The 22,400-nt window shown below is 39.7% G+C and overlaps 1 protein-coding gene and 1 long non-coding RNA gene across 6 annotated transcripts in view; one reads left to right on the top strand and one right to left on the bottom strand.

Moving 5' to 3' along the window:
• LOC309634953 overlaps window positions 1–22,400 on the top strand; it is a 738,917-nt gene that overhangs the window by 108,200 nt on the left and 608,317 nt on the right. The gene's annotated exons all lie outside the window — the stretch shown is intronic.
• HIVEP2 (HIVEP zinc finger 2) overlaps window positions 15,995–22,400 on the bottom strand; it is a 193,250-nt gene continuing 186,844 nt past the window's right edge. For all 5 annotated transcript variants that reach the window (XM_082405420.1, XM_082405422.1, XM_082405421.1 and 2 more), the window contains one exon: window positions 15,995–18,477. In XM_082405420.1, coding sequence (XP_082261546.1) covers window positions 17,653–18,477 — 825 coding nt within the window. In that variant the 3' untranslated portion in view covers window positions 15,995–17,652. The remainder of the gene's footprint in view (window positions 18,478–22,400) is intronic.

The raw sequence follows: 22,400 nt of genomic DNA, 5'->3' as shown, positions 1-22,400 counted from the left end.
TTTTCCCTTTATGTGAAAAACTGAGGAAATGTTGCCTCAAATTGATAAGGACTTGTCACAAGGACAAAGTGAAAAATTTGAAGTAGCTCCCACTGGGACCATTTGAGAAATAAAACAATTCAGGGCAGTAATTAACCATAAACCATTAAAAAATAGGAATCCGCAAGTCCACACTGATGATAAATAATGAGTCAAAGAATGAAGAAGAAGGAGAGGTTCTTGCTAACAGTAGAATATTGTAAATGCGGGGTGAGTACTGGATATGGAAAATCATCATTTGCAAACATCACAGTAAAGAGAAACTCAGGCAAGAATCATCAAGAAATGCTAAGTCTAGGGAGCAAATTTTGGTAAGAATCAGTATTATCTGCGTGGTTATTTGTTAGTAGCAAGGAGAAAATAATAACTATACAATGGACAACTGGATAACTTCTTGACTGGGTGCTTAAAATTAATATCACGAACAAGGCAGTTGGATATTGAGTGTCTCTAGATGGGATATTCTGAGAAGGGCGAACATCAGTTCTATGATATTCCTACCAAGAATGCTTAACCCAAATCTAATCATGAGGAAATGTTAGACAAATCCAAAATGGAGATTGATCTATTAAAAGGGGGGGGGGGGCATGGTGTGGATAGGAGGTAGAAGACTGCGTGCTTCAAACCTGTCCGTAGTCATAAAAACAGAACAAAGGCTGAGGAACTATTTATTACGGATTGAAGGAACTAAGACATGAAAACTAAGCACATGTGTAATCCTAGATTGGATCCTGTATTGGAAGAGAAAAAGAATGCTATTAAAGGTTATCACTGTCTCCATTGATGCAATTGGAATACAGATGGTAGTTTGGATAAAGGTACTATATTAATGCTAAATTTAAGTTGATAACTGTTCTGTGGTTACGTAAGGAAAATCAGGGTTCTTCAGAGAAACAGAACTAACAGGAAATAGATAGATGATAGATTAATAGATGATAGATAGATAGATTGATAGTTAATAGATAATAAGGAATTCGTTCACACAATTATGAGGGCTGGCGACTCCCAAGATCTGCAGAGTGAGTCAGCAAGCCTTCCAGTCCAAAGGCCAGTAGGCTCAACACCCAGGAAGAACAAACGTTTCAGTTTGAATCTGAAAGCGGAAAAATGTTCCAGTTTAAAGTCCATCAGGCAAGAAAAATTCTCTTACTCGGGGGAGAGTCAGCCATTGTTTTCTATACTGGCCTTCAACTGAGTGGATGAGGCCCACCAACACTAGGGAGGGCAATCCGCTTTATGCCATCTGCTGCCTTAAATGTTAATCTCACCCAAAACACCCTCACAGACCCAGGATAAGGTTTGATCAGATATCTGGGCACCCCATGGCCCAGTCAAGTTGACAGCTAAAATTAATCCTCACATAAGGAAATAGCTTTTTACTGGGAAATACACATTGCAGTGTTTAGAGTTTAAGAGTCATGATGATGTATGCAATTTACTCTCAAATGGTTCAGATAAAAAAGTTTTTGGGAAAGAGAGAGATAGTAAATAATAAAGGAAGGAAATTGAGCAAAATGTTAGTAACAAGTGAATCTGAGTAAAGAGCATAGAGATATTCTTTGTACTCCTTAACCTAAATTTTCTGTAAATTTGAAATTATTTCCAAATAAAATTTTCTTAAAAGCCTTTCAATGTCCTGCTAAAAGTATTTCAGCTTCAGTTTCCCATGCATTCGGGGTGAATCCAGCTTTCCCCACTTGGCCCGCAGCGGGAGAAACGGCCCAGCCTCTGCCTGCTCCTCACCTCAGCTGGTCCCGCTCACCTGCCACAGCAACCCCCAGTGGCCCAGCACCACCCAGCACTCGCTCTGCTCCTAGAAGAGTCCAAGGGCATTCTCTCCACAGAACTTCGCACTTGCACGCTCTCCACCTGAAAGCTCTTCTTCCCTCTTCACGCGGCCACTCCGTCTCATTGCTCAGGTGTTTTATCAGATGTCACGTCCTCAGAGAACCTCTTCCTGAAGGAGCCCATACTCAGTCACGCTGCTCTATTTCACTTTACTCTCTGAACTGAACCATGGTTACTCACTCCTTTACTTACTTATTACACCTCACTGGGACATACATTTCAGAAGGGCAGTTGCCTCATCCGCCATGTTTACTCCTATATCTCTGATATATAATACATGACCTGGCATATGGTAAGTCCTAAAGAAATAATTTTGAATAAATGGATACATGTTTAAGTGCCTATAGCACCCAAACCTTTTTTAAAAAATTTTTTTTCTGTTTCTTTCTTTTATTTATTTATTTGGCTGTGTTGGATCTTCGTTGCTGCACGCGGTCTTTCTCTAGTTGCGGCGGGTGGGAGCCACTCTTCGTTGCGGTGCGCGGGCTTCTCATTGCAGTGGCTTCTCTTGTTGTGGAGCACGGGCTCTAGGAGCTCAGGCTTCAGTAGTTGCAGCATGCAGATTCAGTAGTTGTGGCTTGCGGGCTCTAGAGCGCAGGCTCAGTAGTTGTGGTGCACGGGCTTAGTTGATCTGCGGCATGTGGGATCTTCCCGGACCAGGGCCCGAACCTGTGTCCCCTGCATTGGCAGGCGGACTCAACCACTGTGGCACCAGGGAAGCCCGAGCACCCAAACCTTTGAAATTAAAATTCTTAACTTATTAATTATTTGTTTTTCATTCATACTATATAGGCTTTTCTAGTTTGTGACAAGAATTTTAATGATAAATATTATGTTACTGGTGAGTATCAAATATAGATTGTTATAATAGAGAAGTTAAGAGAAGTACTAGTGGATAAAGGGAAACATTTTTAAAGTAATTCTTTCAATCCAAAAATTAAATTAGGCTGACCTAGTTAATGTAAAATCTCCAATAGGCATAGTAGTAAGAAAATCTCTTGGTAACAGGTCCTTGAATTCCAAATATCTAGTACAATACCCAGAAACTAGTAAAGTGCTCATAAATGTTTAACAAATGCAAGAAATAAACTATCAGTTGTTCATAAGAGGATCACTCCAGGGAAAGTGAAGAGAGAGGGCTGATTTTGCACCTTGAAACATTAAAACAGATACATTTTTTTTTAACTAGAAAAAGAGCTCATGATTGTCAGAGGTAAGTTCTCCTCAATGGAGTAAGAACAACATTAGAAATAACAATGACAGCATCTGCCTCAGGATAGGAACCACCTTCTTAACATTTTTGTTTTGTTTGGTTTCAGAAGGTTTTTTTTTTTCCACACCTCTGGTTCAATTGATGACTCATACTTCCCAAGAAGCTGTATGTTTCTGTAGAAGGCATTCACTCTCTGGATTCCCTAGGGATGAGAGCCAAGCAAATATAATAAAACCCCTTTTACCCATCAAAAACAAGAATGAAATTCCAATTTCAGCATGATTTAATTAGCAGGCTGTAAATCATTTTGGTATTGAAAGCATACACTCATCATTTTTACAAAAAATCTAGACTTTTCCAAGTTCCATGCATTTAGGTGAAAGTGTAGCCTCTGGGAGGTCCCCTTTGGTTGCTATGTCCTGTGTATTTGCCTCCCCTGTTTCTCACTTTGCAGCATGCCATACTCTGTCTCCATGGCAAGGACAACGTTCACTTACATATAACTGAGCTATTTTGTAATTAGTTTTAAAACTTGAAATTATCATTGGATCATGATTCTGTGAATATACAAATGTACTACTCTTGACCTCTTCAATAATGGAAGACCAATGTTGCCACGAGCATTTCCTAAGCTTAAGAAAACACCAAATTGTCAATCCAATCTTTCTTTTTTAAAAAAATGAGATATAATTTGTATGGAGTAAAATTTACCTTTTTAATGTATAACACCATGAATTTTGACAAATGTATGTAGTTGCATAACCACTACCACAATCAAGGTACAGAACAATTCCACCACCTCCAAAAATTCCTTCCTGACCCTCTGTAGTTAAGCCTTCCCTCCACTCCCAGCCCTGGGCAACCATCGATCAAATCCAGTATATGAACACATACAGCATACCTCACTCTTTCACCCTAATGAAAGTAAGACTTTATTAGAAGGAATTCAGGGATAAAAATGAAATTTCGTCTGCAGAAAGTGAGAAAAGGCAAGTTAATAACGATACCCTTATATTTGTTTCCATCATATGTTATGTTTAATTATTTTCTCTGTATTCTCAGTATGTAGAACTCTTGGTTAATAAAAAGAATGTTGTTATATGTCATGGTAGATAAGCAAAGAAATCATTTTGGTGCCCATGGTGAGCAAATGTCATTTCCATAGCAGTATCTAAATTATTAATTAGCTTATATTAACCTTCTGAAGTGATTGATACTAATTAACAAACCATTCTCTTAATCAGGGATATGAAAATGGTCTCAATTTGAATCCTGACTAATTGCTAGTAGCTGGCAAGAATTCTAGGTTACAAAAAATTCTGAGGCTTAATAGGAAATTTTAATATGAAACATTTAAGTCTTAGAAATTATTAAACATTATATGTGTATTATCTTATTTAATCCTAACAAGAAGCCCAAGAGAATTCCTGTTGTTATCCTTATGCCATGAGAGGGGAAACTGAGTTTTAGAGTGATTAAATAACTTATTTAAGGTCAAACGGGGAGAAGTGATGAAGGTGGTATTTGAATCCATTTAGTCAGACTCCAAAGGTTAGTATTTATCAACTTTGCCACTTTGCCCCCAGGAAATTAATCACACAATGCATGTGTGTGTCAGGGGGTCATGCAAATATTTCTGAGGAAGTGAATCTGGGGTGAAATTTGAAGCATGTGTTGAACAGAGAAGGAGGCAAAAGCACAGAGCAAGGAAGAGCTTTTCGGGCAGAAAGTAGAGCAAGTACAAAGGCCCAGTAGGTGGAGGAACAAGGCACTTTGGGGGAACTGATGTGCCCCATGTGCCTGAAGCACAGAGCCCAGGGAACGAGAAGTGCGGGAAGAGACCAGAAGAGAAGCCTGCACGCTAGGGCACTATAGTGATGTGAATGACTTTGATCTTCCTCCCAAGGGCATTGGGAAACCCTGCATCATTTTAAGCTGGCCAGTAATACAATCAAATGTAGGCTTTCAAAAGGTCACTCTGCCTGCAGGGAGGGAGGCTTATTCACAAGGGTAAGAGAGATGGAAGAATATTGCAAGTCATCCAGTTGAGGATAGTGTCTGAGTCTTCTCACTTTCTATATTCTGATGCTTGGGCATCTGGGGCCTGGCTGACCCTGGAGGGACTGCCCTCCCCAGGATTAGCTAATTCCTAGAGATTGTAAACAACTGGCCATCAAGCATATCTTTATATGCAAACCAAACAATTCAGAGCCCATACCCCCAACTGTCTTTTTTTTTTTTTTATCAAGCTCTTACAATCTGGGCCACTATCCACCTGCCCTAATCACCCCAAGACCGGGTACCAGACAACCAGACAGCCCTAGAGCCCACTGAAATTATTCAACCAGCTAAACCTAAACCTGTTTACCCTGCCTTGCCCATCCCTTCCATTGGAAACCACAATAAAGGCTTCTGCCATGTTACATTCTCTCTCCCTCTGCCTCCTGACAAACCCTGGTGCTTCCCTGTGTGACCCCCCATGGAGCGATATGCCCCTTCCTCTTGGGATCTGTGAGTATAACAAACTATCTTTTCAATGGCAATTGTCTCCCGAACCTTTGGCCTTGCTGTACCTCAATAACAGTAAAACCATATTTTACAATAGTGGCATAGTGGAGAAGAGAGGGGACATCTGAGAGATATTAGAAATCAGTAGGACATGGTGATTGATTGCATACGGGGTAAAGTAGATGTCAAGAAGGAAATCGAGATTTCTAACCTGTAGGCCGAGAGAAATAACAGTAAACACTTACACAGCATTTGTGTTGTTCCAGGCCCTGTTCATTCAATTCTCTTTAAAATTTTAATCCCATTTCACACAAGTTGAAACAGAGACACAGAGAAGTTAAGTAGTCTGCAGTGGCCGAGACTAGCGAACTATTATCCATCTCCTCTCTTTTGCTTCCTGAGAAGGCAGCTGGGCTACATTTTTTCAGCCTTTTTTGAGGCTAGGTGTGGCCAAGTGACTGAGTTCTGGCTGTGAGAACATGGTTGGGGGATGGTGTGTAGCACTGCTGGGCCTGGATCATTAAATCCTCCCATGTACCAACCATCCTTCTTGATTAATGAATGGACTCTGGAAGCCTCCTGTTACATATGGTGGAGCCATAGGTAGATGGAGCTTAGGTCCCTAAATCAAGGAGAGATCAAGCAGAATTTTTCTGTAAAATACCAAAAAGTAAATACCTTTGAGGACCAAGAAGCAGAATTGAAGGTATTATGTAGATACGACTATAACCATTTAAAATATGGTAATTTAAAAATGTAAGAACTATTCTTAGCTCATTGGTTGTACAAAAAAAGTGCAGCAGGCCAAATTCAGTCACAGGCCTTAGTTTACCAAGCCTGCCCTAAATCATTGCTTAAAGGAAAGCTACCTGCTGATCTAGTAAACTTTCCATGAGTTTCCAACAGGCAGCTTGTGTGTCCAGCCCCTGAAACTTGGGGGCTGTTTTTTCCAGCAATTAGCCTCCCATAACTTACCCAAGGCCACATAGCTGAGAAGTAGCAAAGCACAGATTTGAACTTGCTGATATTGCACAATGCTGCCTGTTGAGAAAGAGGACAAGTTTGACTGTTGACATCCTCCAAGGGCTGGGAAGGGGCTGAGGAGGCTGGCATGCTTCATACTGCCATCCCAATTCTAAACCTTGAGTCGGAAAGAAATGCACAGAGACAAGCAGTAAGAGTTCTACGTTACACAACTGTGCCTTGAAAACCCACATGTTCCCAATTTAATAAAGAGATCTTGTTTGATAGTGTCAAGGATAATGGCTTGTTACTGTTCCTTCAAGGAGTAGGACTAATGTTCCGCTTCTTATAAATACCCCCTAATTGCCATTTCTTCCAACTCCAACTCTACCTGCCACCTTCTCAGGAGTGTCCCCCAGTGCAGAGTCCACCCAAATCTGGAAGCAATACTGCACTTCTGCTGGAAAAAGGGGGGATGGAGAGATGTATAAGGGCTGGCTCTGGGACCATCCCATGCTTTCCAAAGTCTACATTCCTTAGAGATTTTTGACACCTTATTTAAAATGACTAAGAAAACAAATACAGAATTTTTTTTCCTGGAACTTTACAGAAAATAAAAATGAAAGGAATGAGGTCTGGTATAGATTATCCTAAACACGTCCATGTCCAAAATATTGGATGGTGTATACTGTACCTAAAAAATCGGCAAGTCTTCCTGGTATAAGTTTGGAAAGAAAGAAATTGGCATTCTAAAACACCATTTCTGCTCATTCTTGCCATCTTTCCCCACCAGGCAGGATTTGTTTACTTCGGTGTTTATAGTTACCGGTTGGCCTCAAAATAGATATTTTAATTCTGAGATCTCACTCATGGACAAAGAATGTGAAGAGAAGTTTTCTGTGGTGATGTTTGCATTTTTAAATTAAGGGTAATTAATCTCTCTTGTCCATCTCAGGAAAAAGAAGATGATTAATATGAAAACAGAGGTTGTTAGAAGAGAAAGCAATTAATAATGATTCATTTTGGGATTTTCCTTAGACTTTGCTTTTTTGTTTTTGGTTCAGGGAGGTAGATGAAAGATATTATTTTTACTTATCCTGGACTCTCAGTGTTTTAAAGACAAACAAATGATGATCTATATCTATATAATTTGCCCTATTTGTGAATACTCCATTATTGGTTGCTGTGGTTTGGTTCTCACATGCCAAATTCTAGAAATGCCATGCATAGTAAGTTGTCTGGTACAATGCAACCAGAACTAGTGGTTGACTGATTAATTTTAAAAAGTCAACTGATCATAAAAACTTCATAATTACATCTTCAAATATTTCCTTTTAACTTAAAAGTTAAAAATGCTCATACATTTACCATCTTTTAGTGTACTATAGTGTGCCATCTCTCTTTTGAGTATGAGTCTGTTGTTGGAAATCTAATCAGGTAGCTTAAATAAAACCCAATCACAATAAATTAAAATTTGAATTTGAATTTATTTAAAGAGGAATGAGAATTCAAAGACATTCAAGAATCAGTTGGAGGGAAGAATCATTTTTTATTTTATTTTTTGAATCTTTTACAGTTGTATCAACCACACATAATTCAATGGAAATTTTTAGTGACTCATCTTTATTAAGTCTTTCTAAAGCATATAACTTAGTCATCATAGATATAAGCACTCTATGCTTGTCGCATTTGTACTTCATAGTTTTATGGGACATTTAAATTATGTAACTTCAGTAATCCACAAAACTTGCATAAACTGGTTTGGGATTAAATTCGACCGCAGATAATTCAACTGGTGAACACCAAAAATGCACAGATGTATAGGGAGCGGCTTTGAGCATTCAGCTTGGTTTGTGAAGAGAATGAAGAAATGCAGTACTCTTACGAATCTATTAGGTAGAGGGCAATTTGAAGATCTTTGAATGTGTATGTAAAGTGATGTTTGCCTGCTTGTAGATTTTACAAGTCTATGTTATCACACTGAATAAACATAGTAATAGGGAGACTGCACGTACTACATTAATGTAATAGATATAGAAGTGATCTTGGTGTCTAAATTACTTGGATTTGAACTTTATCATCTTAGTAATAGCAGCCACAAAGTAGGAAAAAAGCAGTTATTGGCATCGTTATTTTTAAATTGACTCAAATAGTAGTAGTCTTCTTAACACGCTATGGGTGAACTTATGTGTTAACAACTATAATCAGAATAGACTTACAGAAATTGTCAAATGCTTTGAAAAATTGTTTCACACATAAAACTCACAATGCTTGATTCCATGATATTGAGGATGAGCTTTTTAGAATAAATAAATACATTTCTGTCTGATGAATTTCTATTCATCTTTATTTCCCCCAGCTTGAAACAGACCAGTGGTTCTCAGCTGGGGCAGTATCACACACATAAACACCTAGGGTATTGTGGAAAATGTATGAAGGCTTGTCAATTACTGCTATGGTTGCAGGGTGTCATTATTGCAGGGAGCTACCGGCGCTTAGTAGACCGGGTTCTGGGATACTGGGGTCCCAGCAATGCGTAGGACAGTTTTGTACAACTTTCTGATGTCCCTCCAGAGGAGACTCTCATGAAAATGAAAGATCTATTTAGATCTCTATGAATCTAGAATCTGTTTTATTATAAAGACAAATTGGGGGGGTAGATCTTTAATAAGTCATTTCTGCTATAGGAAGACGTGTGTTTCTAAAAATCACTGTGCTATGCAAAATCATGCAATAAAAACAACAGGGCTTATGAGAAAAATGGGTTAAGGGACACGATACTCAAAAACTTCATGAGTGACATAAATAAAAAGGTGGGATCCCAGTAAAAATAGTAGCACAGTTTTATACATGGTAAATGGTTAAGAAATACACAAGAACTACAATAAATACTTTACTGGAAAAAAACCTAAAGTTCGCTAGTAGAAGTGGGCAACAGAAGAGCCGCCATTTGTGAGTTATTGTGAAGTGATGGAGGGAGGGTTATGTGAAACTGGACGGAAAATTACAGCCCCATTCACTACGTGTGCAGGCGTGGTGAAACGAGGTAGCTGGTAGGTGTTTAGTGTGTTAGCATGTACATGTGTGTATTCCTACATGGCTCGTTCAGCAAAGTGCACTTCTCTGGATTTGCCTGGTGTTTCTCGCTGAAAAATTCCTCATAAGCAAATGTATTATGTTCAGATTGTTCCTTAATATATCAATTGCTTTTGAACAAATTTTAAAGCAAGTGTTACAACAGAACTAACTGTAGACTGAATTGTTCTAGGAAGGCAACTACCATGTAAATCAAGAAAAATGTTTTCTTTTGTTTGGAACTTTCCAAGATTTGTTCACCATTCCAGAAAATCATGTCCTTGAGGCAATGTCACTTGTGGTTCATGAGTTCCCAACACGACGCACTGGTATGAGCCTGCATTGGTAGCTGTCGTATTCTTGGTGATCTATATAGAGGTGCAAGTACCAAAATATTCATTAGATCTTCTACTCTAACCTTTAACTGTAATAGTTAAAGAGCATTTATCTAAGAATAAAGAAATAAAGTTGTATTAGAGATTACGTTCCTGCCATTTCTCCCTTACATACAGTTAGGATATTATATTGAAATTTTTGAAATGACATGTAAAGCCAATTATATTATATAAAAGGGGCACAATAAAATACGTATTAGGAAAAGAGGGTGGCTGTGAACCACGAGTATAGAGTATGTTTCTTTTAAAAAAGAAAGGAAATGTTGGCATATATTTTTATCCATGAATACATGTGAGGGTTAAATGAGATATGCCTGGCATATGATAGGCTTTAAATAAATGATAGTGGTATTATTATTTTTTGATACAGTATTAGAAGACACACATATCCAGTTGCTCCCTGCATCTTTCCTTTTGGATGTCCCACAGGGCCCTCAAACTTAGGAGATCAGGGTCACCAAACTGCCCATTACTCTCCCAAACATGCCCCCTACCCGGGTTATTTATTTATTTATTTATTTATTTATTTTTGGCTGCATTGGGTCTTTGTTGCTGCACGCGGGCTTTCTCTAGTTGCGGTGAGTGGGGGCTATTCTTCTTTGCGGTGCGCGGGCTTCTTATTGTGGTGGCTTCTCTTGTTGTGGAGCATGGGCTCTAGGCAAGCGGGCTTCAGTAGTTGTGGCACGCTGGCTCAGTAGTTGTGGCTCACGGGCTCTAGAGCTCAGGCTCAGTAGTTGTGGCACATGGGCTTAGTTGCTCCGCGGCATGTGGGATCCTCCCGGACCAGGGCTCGAACATGTGTCCCCTGCATTGGCAGGCGGATTCTTAACCACTGTGACACCAGTGAAGTCCCCTACCCGGGTTTAACCAATAGTGAAAAGGCTTCATGTTTAACCCAGTAGTGACCAGCTAGCAAAGGAGCATTATCAGTGACTCTTCTCTTTTTTGAGAGGCCTATATCCAATAAACCCCCATTCCCATAAATTCCAGATATCCCCCTCTCTCCCGCCATGTGTTTCAAAGCTATCTGCTTTTCTCTAATCCAACTACTACCACATTATTTCAAGCTACCATCATCTCCTACCTCAATTATGGAAATAGCCTCCGAGCTAAGCTCAGTCTCCCTTCTTATCCCCTCAGATCTATCTTCTCTTTAGCATCAACTAATAGAAATACAATGAGCCACATATGCAATTTTCAATTTTCTGGACCATCATTTAGAAAAGGAAATGTGGGCAATCAATTTTAATAACAACTTATTTAACTTACTATATCCAATTTTTAATCATTTCAACATGTTATTCATATGAAAAATTATAAAAGATATTTGGCCTCCTCCTTCTGCTATGTCTTCAAAATCTGGCACATATTTTACATTTACAGCACCTATCAGTTTGGACCCGCCACATCTCAAGTACAATTTGAGAGAATTTTATGCTGTGCTGTGATACTCAATATATAATTTCTGGAAAGCCAGGTTTGATTCCGTGACTGGGATTGAGTTGAATTGGAAAATATACCACGGTCCATCCTTTTACAAATAGGGTTCCACAAGAAGGGTAAGCCCTGATGCCCTAAGACATCCATTGTGTGTCATGAATTAACTTTTCTCCTGTGAGAGTCCTCAAACTTCCTCTTCTACCCCTCTGTGCACATACACCCTGAGTGATTTCATCCAATTCAGTGCTCTCAGCTACCAGTAAGTGACAAGAATAGACAAACCAGTCTCCAGCTTGGGCCCTTCTTGAGACTGAACTCCTCCTTCTGAACTACTGTAGGGACCTCATTTCCTTACCTGCATCTCCAGATGCAATATAAACCCACTCTTTTTCTTGGTTAACAAGGCCACCTCATTCCACTGCCAGGTTAAAACTCCAGTCGTCTTTATCCCCTCTATCTCTCTCTCCCTGACGCCAAATCAGTCACTAGTTATGATCAATTCCTCTTCATTAAGTAAACTGTCCCTTCTATCTCCATGACCCGTTTGTCTGTTTGGATTGTTGCTGCCCTTATTTCCAGGGAAACGACATAGCTTCATAATTCTCCCAGTTGGTCTCCCTGCCTCCACTCTTTCTCAAATCCATTATCTTCCTTGCTGTCACATTGATTTTTCTCTGAATAATAACAACAACACTAACAATGGCAATGTACTTTCTTGCTTCAATCTTCCCTTACCTCAGCTCCTTATTGCTTACAGGGTCAGATCCACGCTCCTTGGATTGGATTAGGAAATTGGGCTTTGACGTACCTTTCTAGCTTAACCACGTCCACCCTGTCATAGACTCAGGGAGCTAGCTGTAATACATCTGGCTTTTCCCCCATTCACAGCTTTACACAACCTGGATCATCTAACATGCCATTTTCCACTTTATTTTTATGCCTCACCTCTACCAGAATATAAAATGGAGGCAAAGACTTGCTGTGTTTTGTGCAGTACCATGCACCCAGCACACAGAACAGTGTCCCAGAGTACATGATGAAATTTATCTATTGAACGAGTAAGTCAATAAATTGTTCTGAGACAGGCTGAGACCTGGGACCCTTTGCTGCTGTGCTTACACCTGGACAAATGTCTCCTTGAGCAACAAAATACAAAGAAACTATAAGGGACTAAAAATAACTGTGTGCATGCACAGTTGAGGCAAATTATGGACAAGAAGATACAAAAAGAACAAAAGATGCCACCAAAAACTACTAGAGCTAATCAATGAATTTGGTAAAGTTGCAGGCTACAAAATTAATGCACAAAAATCTCTTGCATTCCTATACACTAACAATGAAAGATCAGAAAGAGAAATGAAGGAAACAATCCCATTCACCACTGCAACAAAAAGAATAAAATACCTAGGAATAAACCTACCTAAGGAGGTAAAAGACATGTAATCAGAAAACTATGACACTGATGAAAGAAATCAAAGATGACACAAACAGATGGAGAGATATACTATGTTCTTGGATTGGAAGAATCAATATTGTGAAAATGGCTATACTACCCAAAGCAATCTACAGATTCAGTGCAATCCCTATCAAATTACCAGTGGCATTTTGTACAGAACTAGGACAAAAAATCTTAAAATTTGTATGGAGACACAAAAGACCCTGAATAGCCAAAGCAATCTTGAGGGAAAAAAACGGAGCTGGAGGAATCAGACTCCCTGACTTCAGACTCTACTACAAAGCTACAGTAATCAAGACAATATGGTACTGGCACAAAAACAGAATTATAGATCAATGGAACAGGATAAACCCACACACCTATGGTCAACTAATCTATGACAAAGGAGGCAAGGATATACAATGGAGAAAAGACAGTCTCTTCATTAAGTGGTGCTGGGAAAACTGGACAGCTACATGTAAAAGAATGAAATTAGAGCACTCCCTAACACCATACACAAAAATAAACTCAAAATGGATTAGAGACCTAAATGTAAGACCGGACACTATAAAACTCTTAGAGGAAAACATAGGAAGAACACCCTTTGACATAATTCACAGCAAGATCTTTTTTGACCCACCTCCTACAGTAATGGAAATAAAAACAAAAATAAACAAATGGGACATAATGAAACTTAAAAGCTTTTGCAAAGCAAAGGAAACTACAAACAAGATGAAAAGACAACCCTCAGAATGGGAGAAAATATTTGCAGATGAATCAATGGACAAAGGGTTAATCTCCAAAATATATAAACAGCTCATGCAGCTCAATATTAAAAAAACAAACAACCCAATCAAAAAATGGGCAGAAGACCTAAACAGACATTTCTCCAAAGAAGACATACAGATGGCCAAGAAGCACATGAAAAGCTGCTCAACATCACTAATCATTAGAGAAATGCAAATCAAAACCACAATGAGGTATCACCTCACACCAGTCAGAATGGGCATCATCGGAAAATCTACAAACAACAAATGCTGGAGAGGGTGTGGAGAAAAGGGAACCCTCTTGCACTGTTGGTGGGAATGTAAATTGATACAGCCACTATGGAGAACAGAATGGAGGTTCCTTAAAAAACTAAAAATAGAACTACCATACGACCCAGCAATCCCAGTACTGGGCATATACCCAGAGAAAACCATAATTCAAAAAGACACATGCACCTCAATGTTCATTGCAACACTATTTACAATAGCCAGGTCATGGAAGCAACCTAAATGCCCATTGACAGACAAATGGATAAAGAAGATGTGGTACATATATACAATGGAATATTATTCAGCTATAAAAAGGAACGAAATTGGGTCATTTGTAGAGACGTGGGTGGATCTAGAGACTGTCATACAGAGTGAAGTCAGAAAGAGAAAAACAAATATCGTATATTAACGCATATATGTGGAACCTAGAAAAATGGTACAGATGAACTGGTTTGCAAGGTGCAAATAGACACAGATGTAGAGAACAAACATATGGACACCAAGGGGGGAAAGTGGCAGTGGGGTGGGGTGGTGGTGTGATGAATTGGGCGATTGGGATTTACATGTATACACTGATGTGTATAAACTGGATGACTAATAAGAACCTGCTGTATAAAAAAATAAATAAAATAAAATTCAAAAATTCAAAAAAAAAAAAAAAGAGACCAAAAAGACCAATGGCCACTTCTGAAGAGCCGGGAGCAAAAGCAGGGTACTGCGCATGCCCCCTGCACACAACACCACCAAAAGGGGGAGCAAACAACCTGAGCCATCACTCCAGCCCGACCCCTGGACCTGCACGTACCCTCACCCCATGTAAGGAACCAGCTCATTCCCCCTCAGTGAGCAAGCAAGCAAGGGAAACTGTTGCTTGTTCTTGCTGCCCCCTGCTGCAGCAGGGGCCCCCATAAAGCCTTGCCTGAATTTCTTGTCTGGCCTCTGATCAATTTCCATTGATTAAGAAGGCCAAGAACCCTGATCTGTAACAGTTCCAGGGCCACCTCTGCAGTGAAGCCTGCTCCATGCTTCCTTTCATTCTCAGCAGGGTGATTGCTCTCTCCTTTGTGACTGCAAAACACACCAAATGCGCCATTATTTTAGCACTAACAGCATACTGTATATATTTACTCACATATACATCTCTCCTCTTTATTTGCACTCCTTGATGGCAGGAATAACTCTCTTATTCATCCTAAATGCCAATTATAGTACCCAGTTCATAGTAGGCATTCAAAAACTGTTTTATGAACAAGTGAATACATGAAATGAGTTAGATAGAGGAAGAAGAGTATTTGATTTGGCCAGGGATCACACACACACATGCACACACACACACACCCCAGTGAGGAGTAAGACACACAAATCACCCTATGCAACTAAATGTTGCAAGGATTATTGTCTGTGAGAGACAGATATTAGGCTAGCTGTGGTGGCCTTTAGTTCACCTTTGTAAAACACAGTTTTAAAAAGACAGTCTGGCTCATAAAACGTAATAGGTAAGTTGTAAATCCACCAATTTGAGATTTTTGGAATGAAAATACTAATAGAGGTTGAACTTTAATGAGCTATTTCCATTATTAAAAAGGTTCTACTTTTTTGTAATGAAAGAACAATGATTTCTGGATGTTTTACGGTGTATTTGTTTCAGTTGGTTTTTACCTTCAGTCACCTCAGCAAAAATAAAGAGGTTTCCCCACTGGGGGAATTTCAGACATGTATGCATACTGAGAGGGAAGCAGAAGGGGAAATGATCATTTGATTTACTCATGACTCTTCTCAGATACCCATTCCCATGCCCAGGTTCTGAGGACCCCATTTCTAGAGCTCGCACTGTGTTGACCACTCTCTGTTCTAATCGGATGACATATGGAAGCCAGTGACTGCCTTCTCACATGTTAAAAGCGTTCATACTCTGCACACCTCGGGATAGGCAGAGCCTAGCAATTAAAAGCACAGATGGTATGTTGGTAGCCTCAAAATTTCTGCAGCAACAAAACTGGGAAATTAAAATGTAAAACAACACATAAAAACTAGACACCTCAAGCATGTAATCTTATATTTATTTCTCTTTTTAAAGAACACTCCTTAATGTAATTCAATATACAAACTTGGTTTCACAGAATTATAATCCACTATATAGCACAAAGATAACCCAGATTGTGTGTGTGTGTGTGTGTGTGTGCGTGCACACACGTGCGTGTGTGCGCATGTGTTGTACCCCTTCCCTTCCTTCCATTCTTCTGAACCTACAAACAAAGGCTCTGCCCACCGTCCACGCTAACCAAAGCCCATTCTAAATGTTATGTACAAAAGACATTATCCTCCCACAAGTTCTTTTCCCTGGAAAGCTTCTTTTCCGTTCCCCCTGAGATAGCCAGGAGTGTGACACTCTTCCCCTCTGCAGTAGGGTCAAGTGGCTTCCCCTAGAGCTGATGCCACCCCTGTTACCGTGCAGACTGGCTGACAGGAAGGGCTGGGGAGCAGGTCTCCGTGCCCTTCCCCGCTTCCACACCCACCCCTCAGTCCAAGCGCGACCCCTCTGTAGTAGCCTTAGTTCCAGTCACCATCTCGTGCAGCAAGAACCAAGGAGATTGCTAAGCCCAGGTCTTCTCCATGGGCAGCGCACAGCACTGCCTGCCAAGCCACCGGGCCGGCCGATAACCAAGCTCAACACAGTCCCATGTGCTTTGTCACTTTAATTTTTAAAGACACCCTAGCATAGGTCTGTGGCAACCTAGTGTCCAACTGAGTTACATAAAATTGTACCAGTGATGCACTTGTACATATTTACATGGGGTGGAATGTTTTCCCATATATTTAGATGAGTATATAGATCAACATGTTCACATAAGACCAAATACTTTTAATATTATTTATAACTGATTTATAAAGCTTTGAAAAAACTCACAATAGCACATTGTTTACTTTAATGCTTTACGGTACTATCAGTTTAAAATCACAATCAGCACTTAAGTTATAGTCAATCCAGCAAACAAGAGACAAAAAAATTTACAAGAGTTAAGAACTGACTGATACATCCTTTATCTTTTTTTTAAACTAATGCATAAGTGCAGAATAAGATACTCTAGTTTAAATATCTTGTTTACAATATACATTTTTGTTCTAGTTACGCAACAGTAAATCCCATGCTTCACATAGAAAAGCAATCCACAACATTAAGAAAAAATGTACAATTTATGAAACAAAGTAAATAAATATTAGTATTACAGAATCAGAGCTGTACATAAAAGCTGTTCAGTTTTAATCATATAAAAATATGTTTTAGTGCAACCTCACATATATATTGATGCTGTTTTGCTTTACATCATTTAGATCCAAGTGTCCAAAAAAGGAAAGAAATTACATTTATTACAAAGCAGATACACAAATTCTAAAATATGTACAAATTACTGCTAAAAAATGCTTATAAGAATATAAGCAAAGTAAAGAAAAGGCACAAACATCTGTACAATTTTAAAAGTACCAGACCCAATAGGTTAATTTCAAATTTTGTTTTGGTCAGGCTCATGATGACTTGTTAATTTACCTAATTCTTTTGATATAACAAAAGTATATATAATAGCAAACTACTGTAACTTAGGACAGGCATGCTATAAACTTGATTACCTCTATTTCTAGAAAAACAAAAACAAAAACAAAGGGGAAAATGTGGAAATGAAAGTCTCCATGCATCTTAGATCAATGTAGTTGACTCTTTTCTGACGAAGGTTCCTTGTCTTCCTCTGTGCTTGAGGGTAATTCTTTGCTGCCTTGAAAGCCCGACTGTTTGTCATCCAGACAACTCTTGCTGTAAAACGTGGAGTGAGCGAATGCAGTCTGTGATGTACCAAAATTGTCCTTTTCACCATCATGCAAGTCAGGGTGGGTAGCTGAGGTACAGGGCTGACCTGGCTCAGGTCCACTAAAGTGTCTAATGCTCACATGTGCACTTTCCAAGGGTTTCTGATGGGGCGCCTGCCCCCGGGCTGGCTGGTCTGCCCCCAGCAGAGCGGCCTCTTCTGTGGCAATCCGGAGGGAGGCGATGGCTTTTGTGCAAGTCTGTATGTTTTCCTCCTGTTCCCGCTCTGTTGCGTTCAGGCTGTCTTCTGAAGTGCTCTGTTTCATCAGTAGCCGAGGAGAGGAGGGTGTGCTAGGTGGACCAGATGACTGCAGAGCGTGAGGAGATCGCTTCTCATGCTGCTTAGGAACCACATAGGGATCCTTGGCGAAGGAGTCCCCTGAAGCTCCTCTCTTCTCCTCAGAGCCCTCCATTGGCAGAGGCAACGTGGGTGGAGGGTGTAAACCGGAAAGGGCCGGCGGCATGGAGTGAACCATTTGGATCCCACCAACTGGCACCATGGGGATAGGAGCTCGCACTTGCTGCTGAGAGTGGAGTGGAAGATGACTGAAGACATAGTCATTAGGACCCTCAGGGAAAAGGCTGGAGCCTGGATGTTCATAAGCACCTTCTTGGTCTCCATAGAGACTGAAGTAAGGAACCTGAGGTAATCCTCTTCTTAAATTCTGCATCGGGAAACAGAGAGCACAATACTTAGGACCCATCACGCTTCACGCTTAGGTCAAGCTGTTTCATTCATTCACTCACTCACTCATTCTTTCAAGACACGTGAAGACAAAAATCAATCTAATAAATGTCTGATATTAGCAGGTATAAGCCCCTAGAATTTACCCATCATATCCCAAGGTTATAAGAAGGCATGTTTAAATACCAGTATCTGCTGGTTAGGCTGGTGCTTAGAGCCTTACAAGTCATCCTCTCCCTCCCCTGAATTCCCTCATTCCTCTGCCCGCTATGTCCTTTGAAGCCTAATGGATCATTTTCCATCAGACATTATTATACATTCCAAACCATGGACGATAATTAAGCTTGGGCAGAGGGGCATAGAGCTGTGTTCCCAGGATCCAACGCAATAAAGTGGTTGAGCTTCACTAAGGCAGACAGGGGTCTGAACAGAACTGGAGCCAGCCCCCAGCAGAAAGGCAGATAGTACAGCTGAGAGCATAGATCCAGGCACAGCTTGGGAACAAGTTATGTAGGGTTTCTGACAGGTATCTTAGCAAAAGAAAAAAAAAAAAAAAAAAAGAAAAGAAAAGAAAAAAAAGACACGTGAAGACTCCCTAATCTTTTTATCCATTTTTTATTTCTCAAGACAAAAGAGATTTTCTCAGTGGTCTTTTAGGATTCTTGAATGAGGCGGTGGGTCTGTGAAAAGTTGCCTTTGCTGTTAAACAGCAATGTAATAAATCATGCAGTGTGTTTTCCACTAGGTACAGAGACACGTTCCAGCTCTGTTTTTTTCATAAGATGGAATGAAAAGAAAATAATGGATAATTACCAAAAAAACTTTACTGAGCCAAAAACCACTAATAATAGATTTTTTAATTCAAAAGGAAGTTAAAAGATTACCATCTGTTTACATACTGGGCAGATTTTTAATATTTTTCTTAAGTGTTGATGAATATAAATGGAGTGACAAGCCTGAAAATTAGCTTTCTTTTTTTTTTTTTAGTTTTCTACAGAACAGATGACAAAATGGTGGTGATAACACAAACTGGTTACTCCAGTGTGCAAGACATTGGTCTAAAGGAATAAATTCCTGCTCAGGAGACATCGAGGCAGAAGATCAGCACCAGCTTCTCCATCAAATCTTAATTCAAGGCCAGATTTTGTATGGAAACTATGCATCAAAGTAGTTAATATTAAATATTTCAAATCGTTACAACTCACATTCAACTACACAGCTGGGAACCAAAGATGATTGTGTTTTAATTCTTCTGTTTATACTACTATTTCCACTTAAATATCTTCTTGGCAATTAATGGATTAAGATACTTAAAACTGGGGGCCAGTATTGCAGATTTTATGGTCCCAGTCCTGAAAATGGAGAACTTATTTTGTATAATTGTTTCTGTAGCAAAACCCAACCTATACTGTGAGATTATCAGGTTTTAATCAGCCTGATGAGGTTTCAGTTACTGAGATTCATTCTTTTAATGAATCGTCATCTAAAAGAGACTCACTGTATTTTTATTTTTATTTTTTTGAGAACTTAAAATCAGAGAGATACAAATGTGTCAAATATGGTAGTAATCAGGAGAGACCAAAAAATGTTCTAACTCATTTCAAGGATGTTTCAGTTCTAAAATTCAAGATATGCTCTATACCATTAATGATTCATCCAGTTCTATTTGGATCGTGAGACCAGCTCAAGAACGATAAGTTATGCATTGCCTCTGCTACTCTGTACCATGCTTGGCCCTTACCCTGTTCTGGGCTTCACCTTATTCAAGCCAAAAACAAATGACTTGTGCTCAAAGTGCAGGAGAAATCATGTAACCATCAACCCTATAACCACAAGCATCTCATAAGCTAGGTAAGGGGAGAATTTTATGGTATGACAAAGAATCATTTAAATGCTACCAAAAAAAAAAAAAATCCCTCTTATACTTGCTCTGGTTTAGAAAAAAGGCATGTTTCCTTCATCCATCACCACGTAAGGTGGAAGAACATAATGCCTACAATAATGACCTTTGAAGATAACCAAATGAATCTTCTTTTAATTACAGATTATCACAGATTCAAAGTTTAAAATAAAACGTAGGTTGGCTATTTTTCCACTTTGCTTTTGATTGCTATTCTGTGATGTCCACTGCACACACCTAATCAGAACGGGGGTCTGTGAGGCAGCCAGAGACACAGCTGTCACATTTCATGAGATCTCCGCGTCAAGTCTAACAAAGGGAGTGATGAACTGTCCTCTAAAAATAGGAGGTATTCAGTATGTTCAAAAGCCAATAGAATTCTGTGTTAAGAGTAAAAGTGTTATAGTCAGACCTTTACTGACCAGAAATTAAATGATTACAGTCACAGAAGCAAGTGCACAAGTACAATTCCTATCATGTAACCACTTCCACGGCTCCAAATACTGTCAGGCTTTTCCACATATCCTCTGTCCTTGAATTGACCCTTTCTTCACCCTCCAAATAAACTCTCAAGAAGATTTTTCTACTCTAACTTTTACTCCATTTGCAACACTATTCTCATAACTTGGACCTTATCATTGTAATATCGTGAACACACTCCCATCTTATTGAAAAATCTTGATATGGAAAGATGAATAATGAATGCATGTGTGGGTTGTGTTAAGTGAATGCGTATGTGTGTGTATATCTATACATATACCCCATGTACCAGATATTTACCCCACTCATCTTTTCAACAGTGTCAGTAGGTCCTCTGGAAGCAAAGGCTCAGAAGGAGGTAGGGGTGCAAGAGGTTCAGCTGGGGGTGATGATGGGGGATCGGGGAGTTAATGTATGTGAAGGTAATGGGAAGAGGAAGCAGGTGGTCAGCTGGGGCTGATCCAGGCTCAGCCATTGACTGGGGGCTGCAGGGGAGAACGTGGCCTTGGCTTGCAAGTGGAGGCCTAGCCTGAAGGTATGAACAGCTGGAGGCTGTCAGCTCACTGCATTCCTTACAGCTGAATGGCAAGTTCTTTCAAGGACAGAAATCTGCTCGGCCCAGCCCCCTGACTGCCACAAACAGATTAAGAAACTGTGGCCAAGAGGTTAATTGACTTGCTCAAGATCACACAGTGAGCAAGGGATGGAACTGTAGGACGACACTTTTACTAGACAGTGTTCACGGACACTCTGTACCGAGGACCAGGACACACTTTCTTTGTCTCCTTGCTATCTATCTACCAAAACTTTAAAAATAGAAAAGGAAAATTTTTTGTTTAAAAAAGATGAGGCCAGAAACTGTACAATTTTTTCCTCATCATCCTTGAGCCACATATGATAAACCCTCAAAAAATATTTACTGAATGAATGAATAAAAAACTCTTTTCTCTCTTCTTCTCTTCCTTCCTCCCTCTCTCTCTCTCTCTCTTTCCCTTTCTATTGTTTATCTATCTACCTTTCTATCTATCATATATCTACCTATCTATCATCTATCTTAAAATTAACACTAACCGGAGGGCATTAGGGAGGAAACAGCAGCATACTAGAATCTCAGTGACTGCTCCAAACCTGCTCCCTGGGACCTACCACTCCAGACTGAACCAGGTAATGAGCATGCCACACTGGACCACAAGGTCCTTTCATGCCACAGTCACTGCCCTGTGAGCCCTTGGTCAATGTTAAACACCAAGGTATTGCTAATAGAATTTCCATCAAAAAGAATTATTTTTAGGGTTATTCCAATTTAATACGTTCATACATTATTTAGAGAGGGGGAAGCACTCATCTACTACAGCAATCGGGAGACGTACTTCTCATAGGATCATTGATTCTTTTTTGCTCTGGCAATGAAAATCTTGTCCGTACATCATAGAAAGATGAAAACCCTCTGCAGCCCCTCCAAAACGGTGTGGTAAAGCATCAAACGGGAAGCATTCGAGACCAACTGTCTCTGCTTGGGGAGG

This window comes from Balaenoptera borealis, assembly GCF_965194805.1.
Source record: "Balaenoptera borealis genome assembly, chromosome: 9".
In the NCBI taxonomy this organism is placed as follows: domain Eukaryota; kingdom Metazoa; phylum Chordata; class Mammalia; order Artiodactyla; family Balaenopteridae; genus Balaenoptera; species Balaenoptera borealis.
This window is presented reverse-complemented; position numbering and strand designations above follow the sequence as displayed.